The sequence below is a fragment of the Peromyscus eremicus genome, chromosome 3, assembly GCF_949786415.1.
Source record: "Peromyscus eremicus chromosome 3, PerEre_H2_v1, whole genome shotgun sequence".
Classification (NCBI taxonomy): Eukaryota; Metazoa; Chordata; class Mammalia; order Rodentia; family Cricetidae; genus Peromyscus; species Peromyscus eremicus.
The window spans coordinates 96,133,573-96,149,115 of record NC_081418.1 but is presented as its reverse complement, the minus strand read 5'-3'; the positions used below and the strand labels follow the sequence as shown (position 1 = coordinate 96,149,115).

At 47.3% G+C, this 15,543-nt stretch overlaps 1 protein-coding gene across 2 annotated transcripts in view; it reads right to left on the bottom strand.

The window, feature by feature from the left end:
• Window positions 1-15,543, bottom strand: part of Sfxn5 (sideroflexin 5) — a 126,005-nt gene that overhangs the window by 107,644 nt on the left and 2,818 nt on the right. For both annotated transcript variants that reach the window (XM_059256762.1, XM_059256763.1), the window contains exon 2: window positions 1,703-1,771. In XM_059256762.1, coding sequence (XP_059112745.1) covers window positions 1,703-1,771 — 69 coding nt within the window. The remainder of the gene's footprint in view (window positions 1-1,702; window positions 1,772-15,543) is intronic.

Genomic DNA, 15,543 nt, shown 5'->3' with positions numbered 1-15,543 from the left:
CACGTGAGGAAGTGGAGCCATTAGAAGTCTCCTACATCATTGATGGGAATGTTACATGGAGAGCCACTTGGAAAAACAATGTGATAGTTTCCCAAGAAGTTAAACGTATATTTTCCATACTTGCCTTACAAGCTAGCCATCTTGTTCCCAAGGCACGTTATAACACAGCCAGGGTTACCTATGAGACCCTCTCTCAAAAACACAACAGGAAGGAAGAAGAAGAAAGCATACATCCACACAAAGGACGTTCACAGCAACTTTATTCATCATAGTCAGGCCCAGGGGAAGCTCCAAATGTCCACTAACCAGTCAAAGGACAAACAAGTTCTTGAACATTTTTCCAACGGAACACTTCTCAGCATTAAGAGACGACTGACTGACAGACACAGCGACACAGGGAATGGCAAAGCACGCTGTTGAGGGAAGAGGTGGCTGTGGAATTCCATTAGCACACTACAGTCTAGAACAGCAGAACAGATGAGAAACTGATGGGACCTGGGGACAGGGAGGACTGGCCCCGACAAAGCACAAGCCAGCTGTTAGGATGGTGGAAATGCTTTACACCCAGTGTGCATGTGTATAAGCATGTGCAGCTGCATGTGCTTGGGTGCACATTGTGCATGGGGAGACCAGAGGTTAGTTAACATGGGGTTCCTTCCTCAATCGGCTCCCACCTTATGTTTCTGAACTAGGCATTTCACCCAACTTGGAGCTCATCCATGTGACTGCACTGGTGGAACACCACAGTGATCCTCCTGTCTCCACCTCCCCAGCTTATACAGCAAGGCTACTGGCTTTTCTTTTCTAAGTGCATGTGTATATGGTGTTCCTGTGTGTGCAGTTGAATACGTGCTTGTATACGTGTGCATGTGGAGGCCAGAGGATAACCTCAAGTGTCATTCTTGGGCTTGCCATCTACTTCCTTTAAAACAGGCTCTTTCATTGGCCTGGAGCTCACTGACTGGCATACACTAGCCCTCCAGGGAGCCCCAGGGCTCCTATCTCTGCCTCCCCAGCACTGAGATTAGAAGTGTGTGCCTCGTTCTTCATGTATGTGCTGGTGACTGAACTTAGATCCTCATGCTTGTGAGGCAAGCAATTTACCTGCTGAGCCATCTCTCACATGATCATGGCCATGAATATGCAGCTGCATGTCCGTCAAAATTCATAGAACTGTACAATTTTGCAGGCAAATAATGCCGTAAAAGACTAGATATTAAAAACCATGTACAATGGTTACCTAGGAGAGACAGGAACTGAGCAAGGAGGATAATGAAAGGTAACTGCCTTTTGCTCTGCTAACCACATCTAGACTGCTTGATACCACCCCCACCCGCCGCCATGCTGGGAATCTAATCCAGGGTCTTGCACATGTAGGTAAGCACTACATCACTGAGCCCCACCTTGGACCCTGTTCGAACTTTTGTGTTTGGTATATAATTTACATAATTGGTAAAAATACCATCGAGATTTTCAGGAATAAAAAAATGCTGTTTCTTTCCAAAGAATACAGTGAGCACCAATGGAATCATGGGAGAAGGCTCACAGCACACGTAGGCATGCCCTCCGGATTGGCTGAGCTGGACAACTACAAAGATGTATGACCTTCCTCTCACCTTGAACCTTCCTCACCCTCTTCACCTCCTCATCCCTTCTGATGACCCATGCACTCCACCCATCGAGAGTGTTGGCTGTGACTCACCTCAGTGACAAAGAGTGTTCGAGGGTCAATGATGTCCAAGAAGTGCCTGAAGCGACCGTAGAAGGATGTCTAGGGAAGGAGGGGAGAGGAGGTCAGAGGCTGTACCCAAGCTCAGGACACTAATGGCCTTACCCACAGTCCCCAGGATTTCCCATGTGGGTGATGGAGGCCACTGAGGTCTCGCTCTTTCTCCCAGGGCTGGGAGCTTCCTAAAATCAACTCAGAGAGACCATTAGGATACATCATGATGCCAGGTGTGGTGGCGTACTCCTTTAGTCCCAGCATTCAGAAGGCAGAGGCAGGCAGACCTCTGTGAGGTTGAGGCCAGCCTGGTCTACAGAGTGAGTTTTAGGAAAACAAGGGCTATATAGAGAGACCCTTTCTCAAAAAAAAAAGATACATCATGATTGGGGCTGAAGAGACGACTCAGCCATTAAGAGCACTTGCTGCTCTTTGGAGAACCTGAGTTTGGTTCCAGCACCCACACCAGGTAACTCACAACTGTCTGTAACTTAAGCTCCAGGGGATCCAATGTTCTCTTCTGGCCTCTGTAGGTACCTGCATTCACATGTGCACAGACACACATCTTTTTTTTTTGTTTGTTTGTTTTGTTTTGTTTTTTGTTTTTTCAAGACAGGGTTTCTCTGTGTGGCTTTGCGCCTTTCCTGGATCTCGCTTTGTAGACCAGGCTGGCCTCGAACTCACAGAGATCCACCTGGCTCTGCCTCTGAGTGCTGAGATTAAAGGCGTGCGTCATCACCGCCCAGCGTCACATATCTTTAAAAAAAAAAAAAAAAAAAAAAAAAGATATCAGGACTTCTCCAACCTTTCTTCCAGGTATCCCCCATGTTTCCTCCTCCCTCCCACTGTGCTGAGATCTAGTCTAGGCACTTTTGAAGCACCCAAGCATCCCTGGGTACATAGGTACCTTCCTTCCTCAGGAACTCCAGAGACAGCGAGCTTGCCTGTCCCTCACAGGGCCCCTCTCCAAGGTCCTGCTCTGCCTCCAGGGTGCAGCTCCCCACAGGCAGAGTCCAAGCATGGCAGCCCCAACTCACAGCCCAGGCCCTCCTTCAACTCACTGCCTCGTTGCCACAGTGAAGCGCAGAACAAGGGGCCAGCCTGGCCCAGGAGCAGGAGCCCTGGAAAAGGAGGGCTTTGTGCTAAGGAGGCCACAGGCATTCAGGCACAGTGAAAGGGAACCAAGCAACAGGGCCGCTGGGCCTTCTGCCTGAGGACGGAGCCAACAGGGCAAGGCTGAGCTCAGCAGGGCAAAGAGGGGGTGTTGGCTCAAGGAAGAAGGGGCGAGGTGCAGGCACGGGAGGTTCATGCCTCACTGCACTCTGGGCTTGGCCCCAAAGTCCTCCCCGGAGTCCCACATCTCCAAGTACCACTCTCCACACAGTGAAGGAAGAGAGGCCTGACTGCCTGCCACTCACCCCCTCAGTGCTTACCAGGGCGGCACACACTGCAGTAACTCCAATCCTTGCCCGTCCCAGTGAAGGCCCTGCAAGGTCCCTGAGGGATCTCAAGGATCTCATTCCAAGCCTATTCTCTATTTGTGTTCCCTGTCCACCTGCCGTGCCTACACGGGGACAGCCCCTCCATAACTACTTACATCCTACCTCTGTACGGAGCAGGGACCAGAACAAGCCTCGGCACCATTCCTAAGCCAGAGATGTTCTTCCCCAACCTCCCACAGCCCAAGTGGTTGCAACTAATCTCATCTTAAGACAGACAGACACGCCAGGGGGTGGTGGTGGCGCATGCCTTTAATCCCAGCACTCGGGAGGCAGAGCCAGGTGGGCCTGGTCTATAGAGCGAGATCCAGGAAAGGCGCAAAGCTACACAGAGAAACCCTGTCTCAAAAACCAAAAAAAACAAAAAGACATACAGACACAATGTTCATTCATACTGTCCTGGCAAAACTTCATCCTTAAGAATACAAAGAGAGTCCCCACTGCACCATTCATGAATGGACTGACTTTTCTTAAGTGTGAACGCCGTGTCAACTCGTATGTTCAAGTAACAATTACGATATAAAAAATGATTATGATTTCACAAAATGTATGCCAGCAGTGAGATAAGAGGAGACAGAGAGAGGATGGATTTCTTTTTATGGTCCTAGGGATTGAATCCAGGGCATCATGCATGCTAAGCAAGTACCCTAACAACGAAGCTACATCTCCAAGACACATGGGTAGGAAAAGATGAACGAAAGGCCCAGATGACATCCAGTCCCTGAAAGAACCGGCGTTTTCCCCCAAGAAGTGGCTGATTCCAGGGCTGGGACGGGGAAGGGGTTAAGATGAAATTAATATATTGTGTGGTTCTAGGAAGTGGTAAAGTGGCTGGGGAGATGGCTCAGGGGTAAAGAGCACTTGTTGCTCTTGCAAAGCGCCTGGATTTGGGTCCCAGCACCTGCACGGTGGCTACCAATTACCCATAACTCCAGTCCCAGGGCATCCAACAGTGCAGACATACATGCACAAAAACCACCCATATTCATAAAAAAATAAAACAATAAAAATACTGTACGCATGTTAAGTCTCCTGAGCATAGTGACCACATGACAGTTACACAGAGTCCTTGCACTGGCACACAATGGGATGAATGAATGTAACCTATTCTCAAGCAGCTAAGACAAAAAGAAAATACCTAAGTGTACAGGGTAGCCACAAAACCTGACAAGCGGGTGCTATTGTTTTATTTTCTCCCAGATTAAAGATGTCCTTAGTAGTGGCATGTATCTCTGCTGTGTTTCCAGACTGTCTGGTCACCTCTAGACGATGTGGCTGCAAGTGCCCCCGGCTCCCCTGAGACGAGGGCGGAAAAGGGACTTGAACAAACTAGAGATGAGCCACTTTTAATCCCAGCACTGAGAGTCTGGAAGGAGGGCTGATCTCTTTCAGTTAGCCTACATAAGAAGTTTTACAAGAAAAAGAAAACTACCTAAGAAATTTTAGGCCAGCCAGGGCTACATAGTGAGACCCTGCTTTAAAAGGGGGGGGGTAATATTCTATGTTCAATGGATATAAAGTATAAGCTGGTATGCTAAATAATACATTTTTCTTTTTAAAAACTTTTATTTTATTTTATCCGTATGAGTACTTTGTCTGAGTGTATGTATGTGTACTATGTGCATGCCCCTGAGGCTAGAAGAGAGCATCAGATCCCCTGGAACTGGAGTTACAGACAGTTGTGCGCTACCATGTGGTGCTGAGAACAGAACCCCGGTCCTTGACAAGAGCAGCAATTGCTGTTAACCACCTAGTCATCTCTCCTGCCCGAGTAATAAATACACTTGATGCTAAGCTCGAGGAGACTGGGGGCAGCGCTTAGATGGTCCCTCCTTTTCCTCTTTGGCTCCTGGTTTCTACTCCCAGACACACCTGACATGCAATGAATGTGGACTGATTAGCAGCCAATGGTCTTGAGGCTTCCTGAAGGGATAGTGGTAGGGTGCAGCTTCAAAATGAAGGTAGGATTAGAAAGAATAGCAGATAGAGAGACAGACAGATAGATAGATAGATAGATAGATAGATAGATAGATAGATAGATAGATAGATAGACAGATAGATAGACAGATAGACAGACAGACAGATAGCAGAGATGCGGACGAGCAGAGGGTGCAGGTGAGACTCTTCAAGGGAATGGCCTGAGTGATGTGACTTCTGGAAGACAGCACAGATGACACTTCCACCTTCTGAGTCACCCTGGGGTCTCTCTTGATCCTGTCCAAACCTCCAAAGGTCCCCTGTCCCCCTCTACCACAGCCACTGTGTGTGTGGGGGGGGGGCGGGGGAGGAGTCCCAGACAAAGCATTTTGCTCTGCAGACCTCCGCAAACGGCTGCTGAGCCAGGCCTCCGGGAAAACACACTGCACACGCCCTGCAGTTGCTCAGAGCCATCAAGAACTGACCGCAAAGAAATAAACGAACAAAGAGCTAAAAACACCATGATCAGTGCTCAAAGAAGATGTCGCACAGCACCCCAGAGACATCCAGATCTCTTCCTGTTTCTTCCTGGGGTGAAGCAGCATGCATGTCTAAGGAGCTAGGGCCCAGAGGTAGCATAGTTCACTGAGCCCAAGGTAAAGGCTGTGGTCAGAAATTGATGCCCAGATTCTCATCCACTGTTGAACTACCTACTGAGAACCTACTGTGTGCTCCACACTGTGCCAGCAGTTAGAGGAAAGCCAAGCTCACTGACCACAAGAGATTGAGGAAGAATACTCATGGGATGCCTAGTGTTCTAATCACAGTCTAAGGCTATTGACCAGGGTAACGAAAGCAAGAAGCATGCTATTGTCATCGAGAAGCTAAAAATTCTGTATTGATCAATTACATTTCAAATATGTAAAGGCCTTTCCAGATCTTTTCAATAAGTGCTTAGAAATATAGGCTGGAGACTCACAAAAGGGGCCCTGAGTTGGGATGCTAAGCACACAGCCTGGTTCCCCCAGAGGACTACCCTTGAGTCTGGCAGTCAGTCTTCCTGATTCACCGCAACAGGAGGCTATACAGCAGGGGAACTGTCGGTGTCTGCCAGAAAAAGACGAGAACGTCCAGCACAGAAGGTCTGCTAAAGGTGTGCTGCGACAGAGGTGAAGCCACTCATCAACCACTCCCAGGAAAGCCAGGTTGCCAGGACAAAGGCTGACCTAAGTCCAGACTGAGACAGGTCACAGGGTCTTGTTTCCATGGAAACTACAAAGTTAAGATCAGTGTTCAGTACAGGGACCACTAAATGCTTGGGTTGATTATGAAAAGCAAAGTGGCTTGGATCTGCCGATCGAAAGTATACCTGGGAGCTAGGGGTGTAACTAAGTGGGAGAGCACTTGCCTAGAATGTCTAAGGCTCAGGATTCGATCCTCATTGCTACATAAAATAAAATAAAATAAAATAAAACAAAATATCAGAATAGTTTGGTGCTGACGACCCAGCTCCAGTGGTAAAATGCTTACCTACCACAGGAGAGGCACCACAAAAGGAAAATGTGCATGCTTTATTCTAAGTATATATACATATATGTGTGTATGTTCATTTATGCGCATGTATGCGTGCACCCCATGTGGGCAGATGCTCAAGAAGACCAGAGGGCTTTGGATGCCCTGGAACTGGAGTTACGGACGGTTGTGAGGGGCCATGTGAGTGCTGGGAACTGAAGCTGGATCCTCCACCAGAGCAGTTAGCACTCTTAACTGCTCAGCCATCTTTCCAGCGCCACATCTTTCATTCTTGCTACAACAGCAAACTTCTGGCCATGGCTGTCATGATCTTAGAGAGTGGAATTTCTTTGGGATTGGGAGATGGATCTGCAGTTAAGACACTCGCCTTCAAGCATGTATGCTAGGTAGGTGTGGTGGTCCGTTTGTAACTCCAAGAGACAGGGGATTCCTAGCAAGCAAGACCAGCCATACAGGAAGGCTCTGGGTTTGATTGAGAAACCCTAGCTCAAAGAATAGGACAGAAGAATGATGGAGAATGATACCTGACAGCAGCCTCAGGCCTCTACATGCAGGTGCACACATGTGTACGCACAGGGACATACATACGGAAACATCCTTATACATACACGCAAACCTACCCACACACACAAAAAAATGGAGGAGCAGGCTGAGCAGCTTCAGTACTTAGTTGCTGGCCTCAGTTCTTGTTAGAAACAGTGTTTCTGAGTTCTGTCCAAAAAACATTGTTTCCAGCCGGGGGTGGTAGCTCACACCTTTAATCCCAGCATTTGGGAGGCAGACGAAGGCAGATCTTTGTGAGTTTGAGGCCAGCTTGGTCTACAGAGCGAGTTTCAGGACAGCCAAGGCTACACAGAGAAATCCTGTCTCAAAACAAACAAACAAAATACATTGTTTCCCTGAAGAAAACCATTTTATCTGTGCCTGTCCCTCTCTGCCTGTTGAATAGAATGCAGTTTCTACTTTCTTAGTCTGATTTCATTTTACTTTTTCAATACTCCACCACCCCCATTCAGCCCCGTCTTTGCCCAATCACACAGGGCATTTTTTTTTTCTTTCCCTGTTTCTTTACTGGAAGAATGAGTCAACAAAACCGATTCCTTCCCTTTCTCTTCACAAGTGAAGTGAGTCAGCTCACTGTGGGTAGCGCCCGCCCGCCTGCCCTCTGCAACCCCAAGCTGCCCCCCTTCCCAGGTTCAGCCCAGGAAAGGCCTGAGATACCTGCCAGTCCCAGTCTCAGCCTCTAAATCACCCTTCTACAGGAAGGACTTGCACAGGATCAAGCTAGTGGGCATTTGGCAGGACCCTTCACTGAGTCAATGAGCAGCCAGGGTATTTCCACTGCATCAGCATCATGCAAAACCTGGATCTTCGCAGGCAGGCCAGAGCTCCAGGATGCTGATTCTATTGGTCTGGGGTGGCCTTCAGACACCGGGATCTATTTAGACACCTACCCAGGACTAGAGAGATGGCTCAAAGATTAAGAGTGAATACTGCTCTTGCCAGAGAACCTGAGTTCAGTTCCCAGCACCCACACTGGGTGGCTCAAAACTACCAATAACTCCAGCTCCAGGGGACCCGATGCCCTTTTCTGGCCCTCTGGGGAACTTATACTCACATAGGCAAGCACATGCACATACATAATTAAAAGATGCATTTTTTAAGATACCTACCCAGTGCTCTGGAGAGTTGTTGGTCCCCTCCACAGCACAACCTCCAAAAGCTACTTTTGGCAACAGTCAGCTCATAAAAGGATTCTAGAAGTTCATTCCAAGCTCTATGAGAAATAGGCTCACAGCCACACGATTCAGCCCACATCAACCTCTCAACTTTGATGTGAGGGGTGTAATTTGCCACCCGAAGCCTCTCTGAATCCCACAGGCAGCCTGGCCTGTTAGTTCAGGTCCATCTCACAGCCCAGCACACAGCATATGCTCTGACCCGCAGGCATCTGAGCAGGTAAGTGAGATTTCTGAAAGAGCAAGAACGCTAAAGAAGTGAACAAACCAGGCTGGAGGGATGGTTCAGGGGTTAAGAGCACTGGCTGTTCTTCCAGACGACCTGGGTTTGATTCCCAGCACCCATAGCACAAATCACAACTGTCTGTAACTCCAGTCCCAAAGGATCTGATGTCCTTGTCTGGCCTCCATAAGTACTAGGCACATACACAGTGCAAAGACATACATGCAGACAAAACATCCATTCACATAAAAAAAGAGACAAATAAAAAAAATGGGTGGAGGAGTAAACAAACCAACAACTGCGATTCTGAGTAGATGGAAGAATAGACAGGAAGAGGCCTATGTACTTGTTTTCTGTTCTGGGGCCCCAACTTACCAAATCAGTATCTGAGTCTGAAGGGAAGAAAAGAATTGGGGGAGGGGGTGCCGAGGCAAAGGAGAAGGGAACATTGTGGAAGGGGCTGGAGAAGAACGCAGGAGCTCCACAGACGGAGTAGAATGCTGTGAGGTGCTGTCTTCTGGACACATGGCTGCCACACTCATGAGCACAGCGGCTGTGGGTACCTGCATGAGCCCACGCCAGTCAACATCCCGGCATGGAGGGAGGAGGGGCTCATGAGGCCTCACCCTTAACAAGGAGCTCTTAGCAGCTAATCACTCCTGGGGATGGAGAGTCCTTTAAGGGTGTGGCTGCTGGTACGTCACCCCAGAGAAATGCCCCACAACCATGTACATGCTGGCAGCACTAACTAGACTCAGTTATTTTAAAATAAAAAGAGACTATGAAGGTGGAGAGGAACATGTCCGGTGGGGTCCAGGGTGAGTGGGAGGGGGAAATGGGGCTGGATATGACTAAGATACAAGCACACACACACACACACACACACACACACACACACACACACACATATACATTAAGGTTTTATTTTTAATTTTGTATAAGTTGTGTGTCTGTGTGCAGGTGTGTGCACATGAGTGTAGGTGCCAATGGGGGCCAGAGGTGTCAGATCTCCTGGAGCAGGGGCTACAGGCTGCCTTAAGTCACCTGACATGGGTGCTGGGAATAGAACTCAGATTCTCTTTAAGAGCAGTCCACACTCTTAACCATTGGGGCATCTTCCAGTCCCCCAATGTATATATAGACCTTTTTCCCCTCAGAGACAGGGTCTCACTATGTAGTTCTTGTTGTCTTGCAACTCACTATTTAGACCAGGCTGGCCTTGAACTCACAGAGATATACCTGCCTCTGCCTCTCAGGTGCTGAGATCAAAGGCATGTGCCACAATGCCCAGCTTCAAACTATTTTTTTTTTAAGAAAAAAAAATGGTGCCAGGTACCACAAGATTAACAGGACTGTGCTGTTTTCTGGGGTTTTGTTTTTTACTTTCTTTCTTTCTTTCTTTCTTTCTTTTTTTTAATGGAGTGTGCTGGATGTCTCTACAATTTTGTTCCAGTGATTGCAGAACCTGGAAAAGCTGTTGCTGCTATTGATGTATAACATACTGCTATTATTGGTCTTTATATATATATATATATATATATATATATATATATATATATATATAAATCTGAATTTTTGGAAAGTAGCTGTGCTGTCAACTTTGGAAAAAAGTATCCCAGTTTACTGTGTTGAGTTGACATTGTACATAAATTAATAGCCATATTCGTCTAGAAATGTTGAACTTAATTTTTTTTTTTCCATTTGTGCAGGGGTAACGCACTGTATTAAATATGTAAGGTCTTATCTATGTCGGTCTGATTACAAAAACTAATAAAGTATTCCCTAAATAATGGGAAAAAAAGAAACTGAAAACAGAAGAGGAGGGAGAAGAAAGACAGGCAGGTCTCAGAGGCTCCTGGGAGGTGAGCTGTCCTCTTTTGCTAGGAACGTGGGATAGCGTTTAAAAACAAGGCAGAAAAAAAAAAAAAAAAACAAAAAAAAAAACAAAAAAAAAAACAATGGGACCAAGGAACAGGCCAAACAGCACCACAGAGATGTACCCAGCCACATCTTTATGAAGGAAATTCTACAAGAGAAACATCCCGATTTCTGTAACAAATATGAGGAGAGGAGAGAGAGAGAACCAGTAAGCAGAAGGAACATGAAAGTTACCACATACTATACAGGCAAATCACTCTTCGGGAGGTTGAGGCGGGAGGGTGCAAGTCCTAGGGCAAGCTGGGCTACCCAGGCAGACCCCCTCTCCAAAGCCATCACACGGGACTGTGGTGTGTGGGTGTCGTACAGGACATCCTCCCAGCCAAGCTGCCTCCACCATCATCAGATCAGCTCTGACTACCTGAAGAAGCCCCTCAGGGCTGAGTGTGGACATCACAGAAGGAACAGTAGGGAGAGTCCCGGAACCATCACCACTGTGTCCAGTCACTGCTCCTCCCAACAGTCACAGGAGCTCTGTCCTACTTGCACATGGCCTCAGATTAGAGGGTATAGATGGGGAAAGATGAGGGGAGGAAGCCCCACCTACACAGCCATGGGGAAGGCACTCATCCATGTCAGGTACGGATCTTCCAGTGTGGCAGCTTCATAGCCGCCCATGCTCTGGAAGTAAGCCTCACTCACTTATTGGTTCCCCAGAGTGAACTCCGGTGGAATCACACCTCAGTTTGTCTTTGGGGCTTTAGGAGCAGGGGTAGGCATTGTTCTCATCTCTCACAGGGAAGGCGTTTTAGCAACAGTGGGACTGACAGGGAGTGTGATTCAAACAAATCAACAATTTCAAAAAGCAGGTAAGAAACAGGAAATGTGACGTGACTCATTATTTGATGTTAAGAAATAATGAGGGCTGGAGAGATTGCTCAGTGGTTAAGACGCTGTTGCTCTTGCAGAAGACCCAGGTTTGATCCCCAGTATCCACATGGTGGCTCACACTCAGTACCCCACATGGTGGAATCACCATCGGTAATTCTAGTTCCAGGGGATCTGACAACCTCGTCTGAACTCAAGGGCACCAGGCACACACACGGTGCATAGACATACATGTGAGCAAACACGAATACCTGTAAAATAAAATAAGTAGGTCTTTAAAAAAAAAAAAAAGAAAATAGAAATAATGAGAGACTGGAGAAACAGCTTAGCAGTTAGAAACTTTTGCTGATCTTCCAAAGGACCTGAGTTCTGTCCCCAGCATCCATATCACACAGCTGACAGCTGTCTGTAACTCCAGCTCCAAGGGACAACTGCACACGTGTGTGCACGTATACACACAGACGTATAAATAATAAAATATTAAAAAAAAAGAATGAGTGTAGCATCACGGCACACACCTGTAACCCCAGTCCTGAGGTGAAAGCAGGAGGATCTGGAGTTCAGTCAAAGTCATTCTCAGATTCTCAGGCATATAGCAAGTTCAAGGCCAGCCTGGGCTACATGAAGCCCTGTCCAAAAAAAAAAAAAGCTGGGTGGTGGTGGCAGTGGCACACGCCTTTAACACCTTTGATCCCAGCACTCAGGAGGCGAGGCAAAGGCAGGCAGATCTCTGAGACCAGTCTAGTATACCAAGTGAATTCCAGGACAACTAGAACTACACAGAAACCGTCTCAAAAAAAATAAATAAATAAAGAGTGGGGGGTAGGCTTATGTGGTGTGGGGAATATTGCACTCACATTAACACTAATTTTAATTAATTTGTGTTTCTTTGTTTTTTTGAGACAGGGTTTCTCTGTGTAGTTTTGATGCCTATCCTGGATCTCGCTCTGTAGACCAGGCTAGCCTTGAACTCACAGCGATCCGCCTGCCTTGTGCACCACCACTGCCCAGCAATTTTAATTAATTTTTTAAAATTTATTTATTCATTATGCATACAGTGTTCTGCCTGCATGTATACCTGCAGGCCAGAAGAGGGTACCAGAAGAGGGTACCAGATCTCATTACAGATGGTTGTGAGCCACCATGTGGTTGCTGGGAATTGAACTCAGGACCTCTGGAAGAGCAGCCAGTGCTCTTAACCTCTTGAGCTATCTCTCCAGCCCTTAATTAATTTTTTAAAGATTTAATTTTTTTTAATTTTTAAGTGTGTGTGTGTGTGTGTGTGTGTGTGTGTGTGTGTGTGTGTGGTTTCGCTCTGGAGGCCAGAAGAGGGCATGGCATCAGATCCCCTGGAGTTGCAGCTATAGGCAGTCCCTGACGAGGGTGCCAGTAACCACTGAGTAATCCGAACTCAGGTCCTCTAGAAGACTATTTGTATGCTCTCTAACTCCCGAGCCACCTCTCCAGTCCCGAGTTTTCAAACTCCTGTAACAAGCTGCAATGTGGAGGACATTCACTTCTGGAGCATGCTTCCCTCAAAGCCTGCAGCTCTATCCACCCATGAGAAATGCACTAGGTACACCCAAACTGAAGATATGCTATGAAATATCCCACCAGTTCTTCCCAACACTGTCGAGGTCAAAAATTGAAAAAAAGTGTGAGAAACTCAGACCAAAGGATACTAAAAGGACATGCCACCCAAAAGCAACCTGAACCCTAGAAACCAAGAGACATTAACATAAGAAAGTACAATTCAAGCCGGGCGGTGGTGGTGCACGCCTTTATTCCCAGCACTTGGGAGGCAGAGGCAGGTGGATCTCTGTGAGTTCGAGGCCAGCCTGGGATACAGAGTGAGTTCCAGGAAAGGCGCAAAGCTACACTGAGAAACCCTGTCTCGAAAAAACAAACAAACAAACATACAAGAAAGTACAATTCAGCCTGGGGTGTGCTGATTTTTACCTAATTTTTTTTATTATTCACACATTAAATAGATTTTTGGTTTTTAATTTTATTTGGTTGGTTTTTTTTTTTTAACTTTTTACTTTTGGCAGTGAGTGGTTTCAAGTCAGGGTTTCTCTGTGTAACAGCCTTGACTGTCCTGGAACTCACTTTGTAGACCAGACTGATCTCAAAGTCACAGAGATCCGCCTGCCTCTGCCTCCCAAGTGCTGGGATTAAAGGTATGCGCCGCCGCCACCACCACCCGGTTCGGCTTTACTTTTATGCGTATGAATGTTCTGCCTGGATATTGTGTGTGCACATGTGTGTGTACGTGTGTGTGTGTGGTACTGGCAGAGGTCAGAAGAGGGCGCCAAGTTGCCTGGAAGTAGAGTTACAGATAGTTGTCAGCCACCAGGTGGATGCTGGGAATCAAACCTTGGTTCTCTATAGACCTCCATCCATTTTTGTGAGACTTGTAATCCTGAATGATCTGGCACTCACTCTGTAGACCAGGTTGGCCACAAACTAAAAGAGACCTACCTGCCTCTACCTTTCAAGTGGTTAGGACTAAAGACACCCACCTATTTATTTATTTTAATTTTTTGTGTGCCACACATGTATGGGCACCCATGGGAGCCAGAAAAGGGAATCAGTCCCTGGAGCTGGAGTTATCTAACACAGGTGCTGGGACCCGAACTTGGGTCCTCTGCAAGACCAGCAAGCACTCTTAACTGCTGAGCCATCTCTCCAGCCACCAATTTTGATTTCCTCTTTTTGACAGATGGACCTTGGCTCTGTGAGATATTAAGGGACCTTGTGTGAGAGTTGTTCAGGAATTCTTTATTTTAACTTCTACAAATCTAAAGCATTTTTTTAAAAGCTGGATATGGTACCTGAGGAAGCACAGCTGAAGTTTTCCTCTGGTCTCCACACACAGGGGAACACAAATGCCATACACTCACACAACACGCACGCACAAATCCTCGTTTTTAGATATACCCGCCGTCTAGTGAGTGAAGGAAGTGACAGGATGTTCAGGTTTACTTCAAAGCGACTCGCTGGCTGTGAGTGGGGAGGAACACAGGTGGAGTAGGCCGGCCTTAAACCGGCAAAGCTGGTGTTGGATGATGGGCAGCCAGGCGTTGGAAGATGAAAGGCTCTGGCTTTGTGGGTGAAAACCTCCGGAATAAGGACCACTGGCATAACATGCAGATCTCTCTCCATGACACAAGTCCCTTTGTCCTGCCCACAGGACGGCAGCCATGTGAAGTGCTGACCTGCCTCATTGGATCCCTTTCTGTTTGCTTTAGAAGGCCGTAAAACATTAATTAAAAAAAAAAAAGTGACAGTAAATAAGTCAGCCTGGACTCTGGAGCTAGGCTGCCTGGGAAGCCACTGAATCTGTCTGTGAACTGCAGCGTCTCACCTGAAAACTAGAGGACATTGTACCTGTCACAAAGGGCCATAAAATTTTCATAAGCCAATGTGCAGAGGGGCAGGGGCAGATGCTTGGCCACCAGCATCATCTTATGGAGAGAAAAATAGCCATAGACAAAACCCCTCCGTCACCCTTTCTCTACACGCTGATCCTGCTCAGTCCTGCCCCTCCCCCTACCTTCCTTCATAGAGAGTTGAGCAGAGAAGGAAGGACTTCCAGAGAGGAAGGAAGACCTCAGTTCCCGATCCTACTAAAAGCACTAGGGCTGTAGCTCAGTGGATAGAATGTTTGCCTAGCACGCACAAGGCCGTGGGCTTGGCCCCCAGTACCCCATAAAACTAGGTGTGGTGTTGAATGCCTGTAATCCCTGCACTACAGAGGTGGAGGCAGGCAGATCAGAAGTTCAGGGTCAACCTTGACTACATGGTAAGTTTGAAGACAATATGGACTTCATGAGACTCTGGAGTGGGGGGAAGCTGAGACTAGGTGGGGATCTGAGGGTGCTCCCTGAGTGAGCTCTGGGACTGGACTATGGTTAATGAACCACTGTCCGCAGACATCTGCCAGGCCAGTGAAGGCTATTATCAGCAGTCATTAGACACCTACTGTGTGCCAAACACTGAGAACAGGACCAAGGACCGGGATGAAGATGGCTGGGCCCGGGCAAGGAGGTAGAGACAGGAGGATCAGATATCCAAGGTCATCCTCAGACCCTGCCTACTCAGAATATATGTAACAAACTACTGTGCCTTTAGAATTACCTC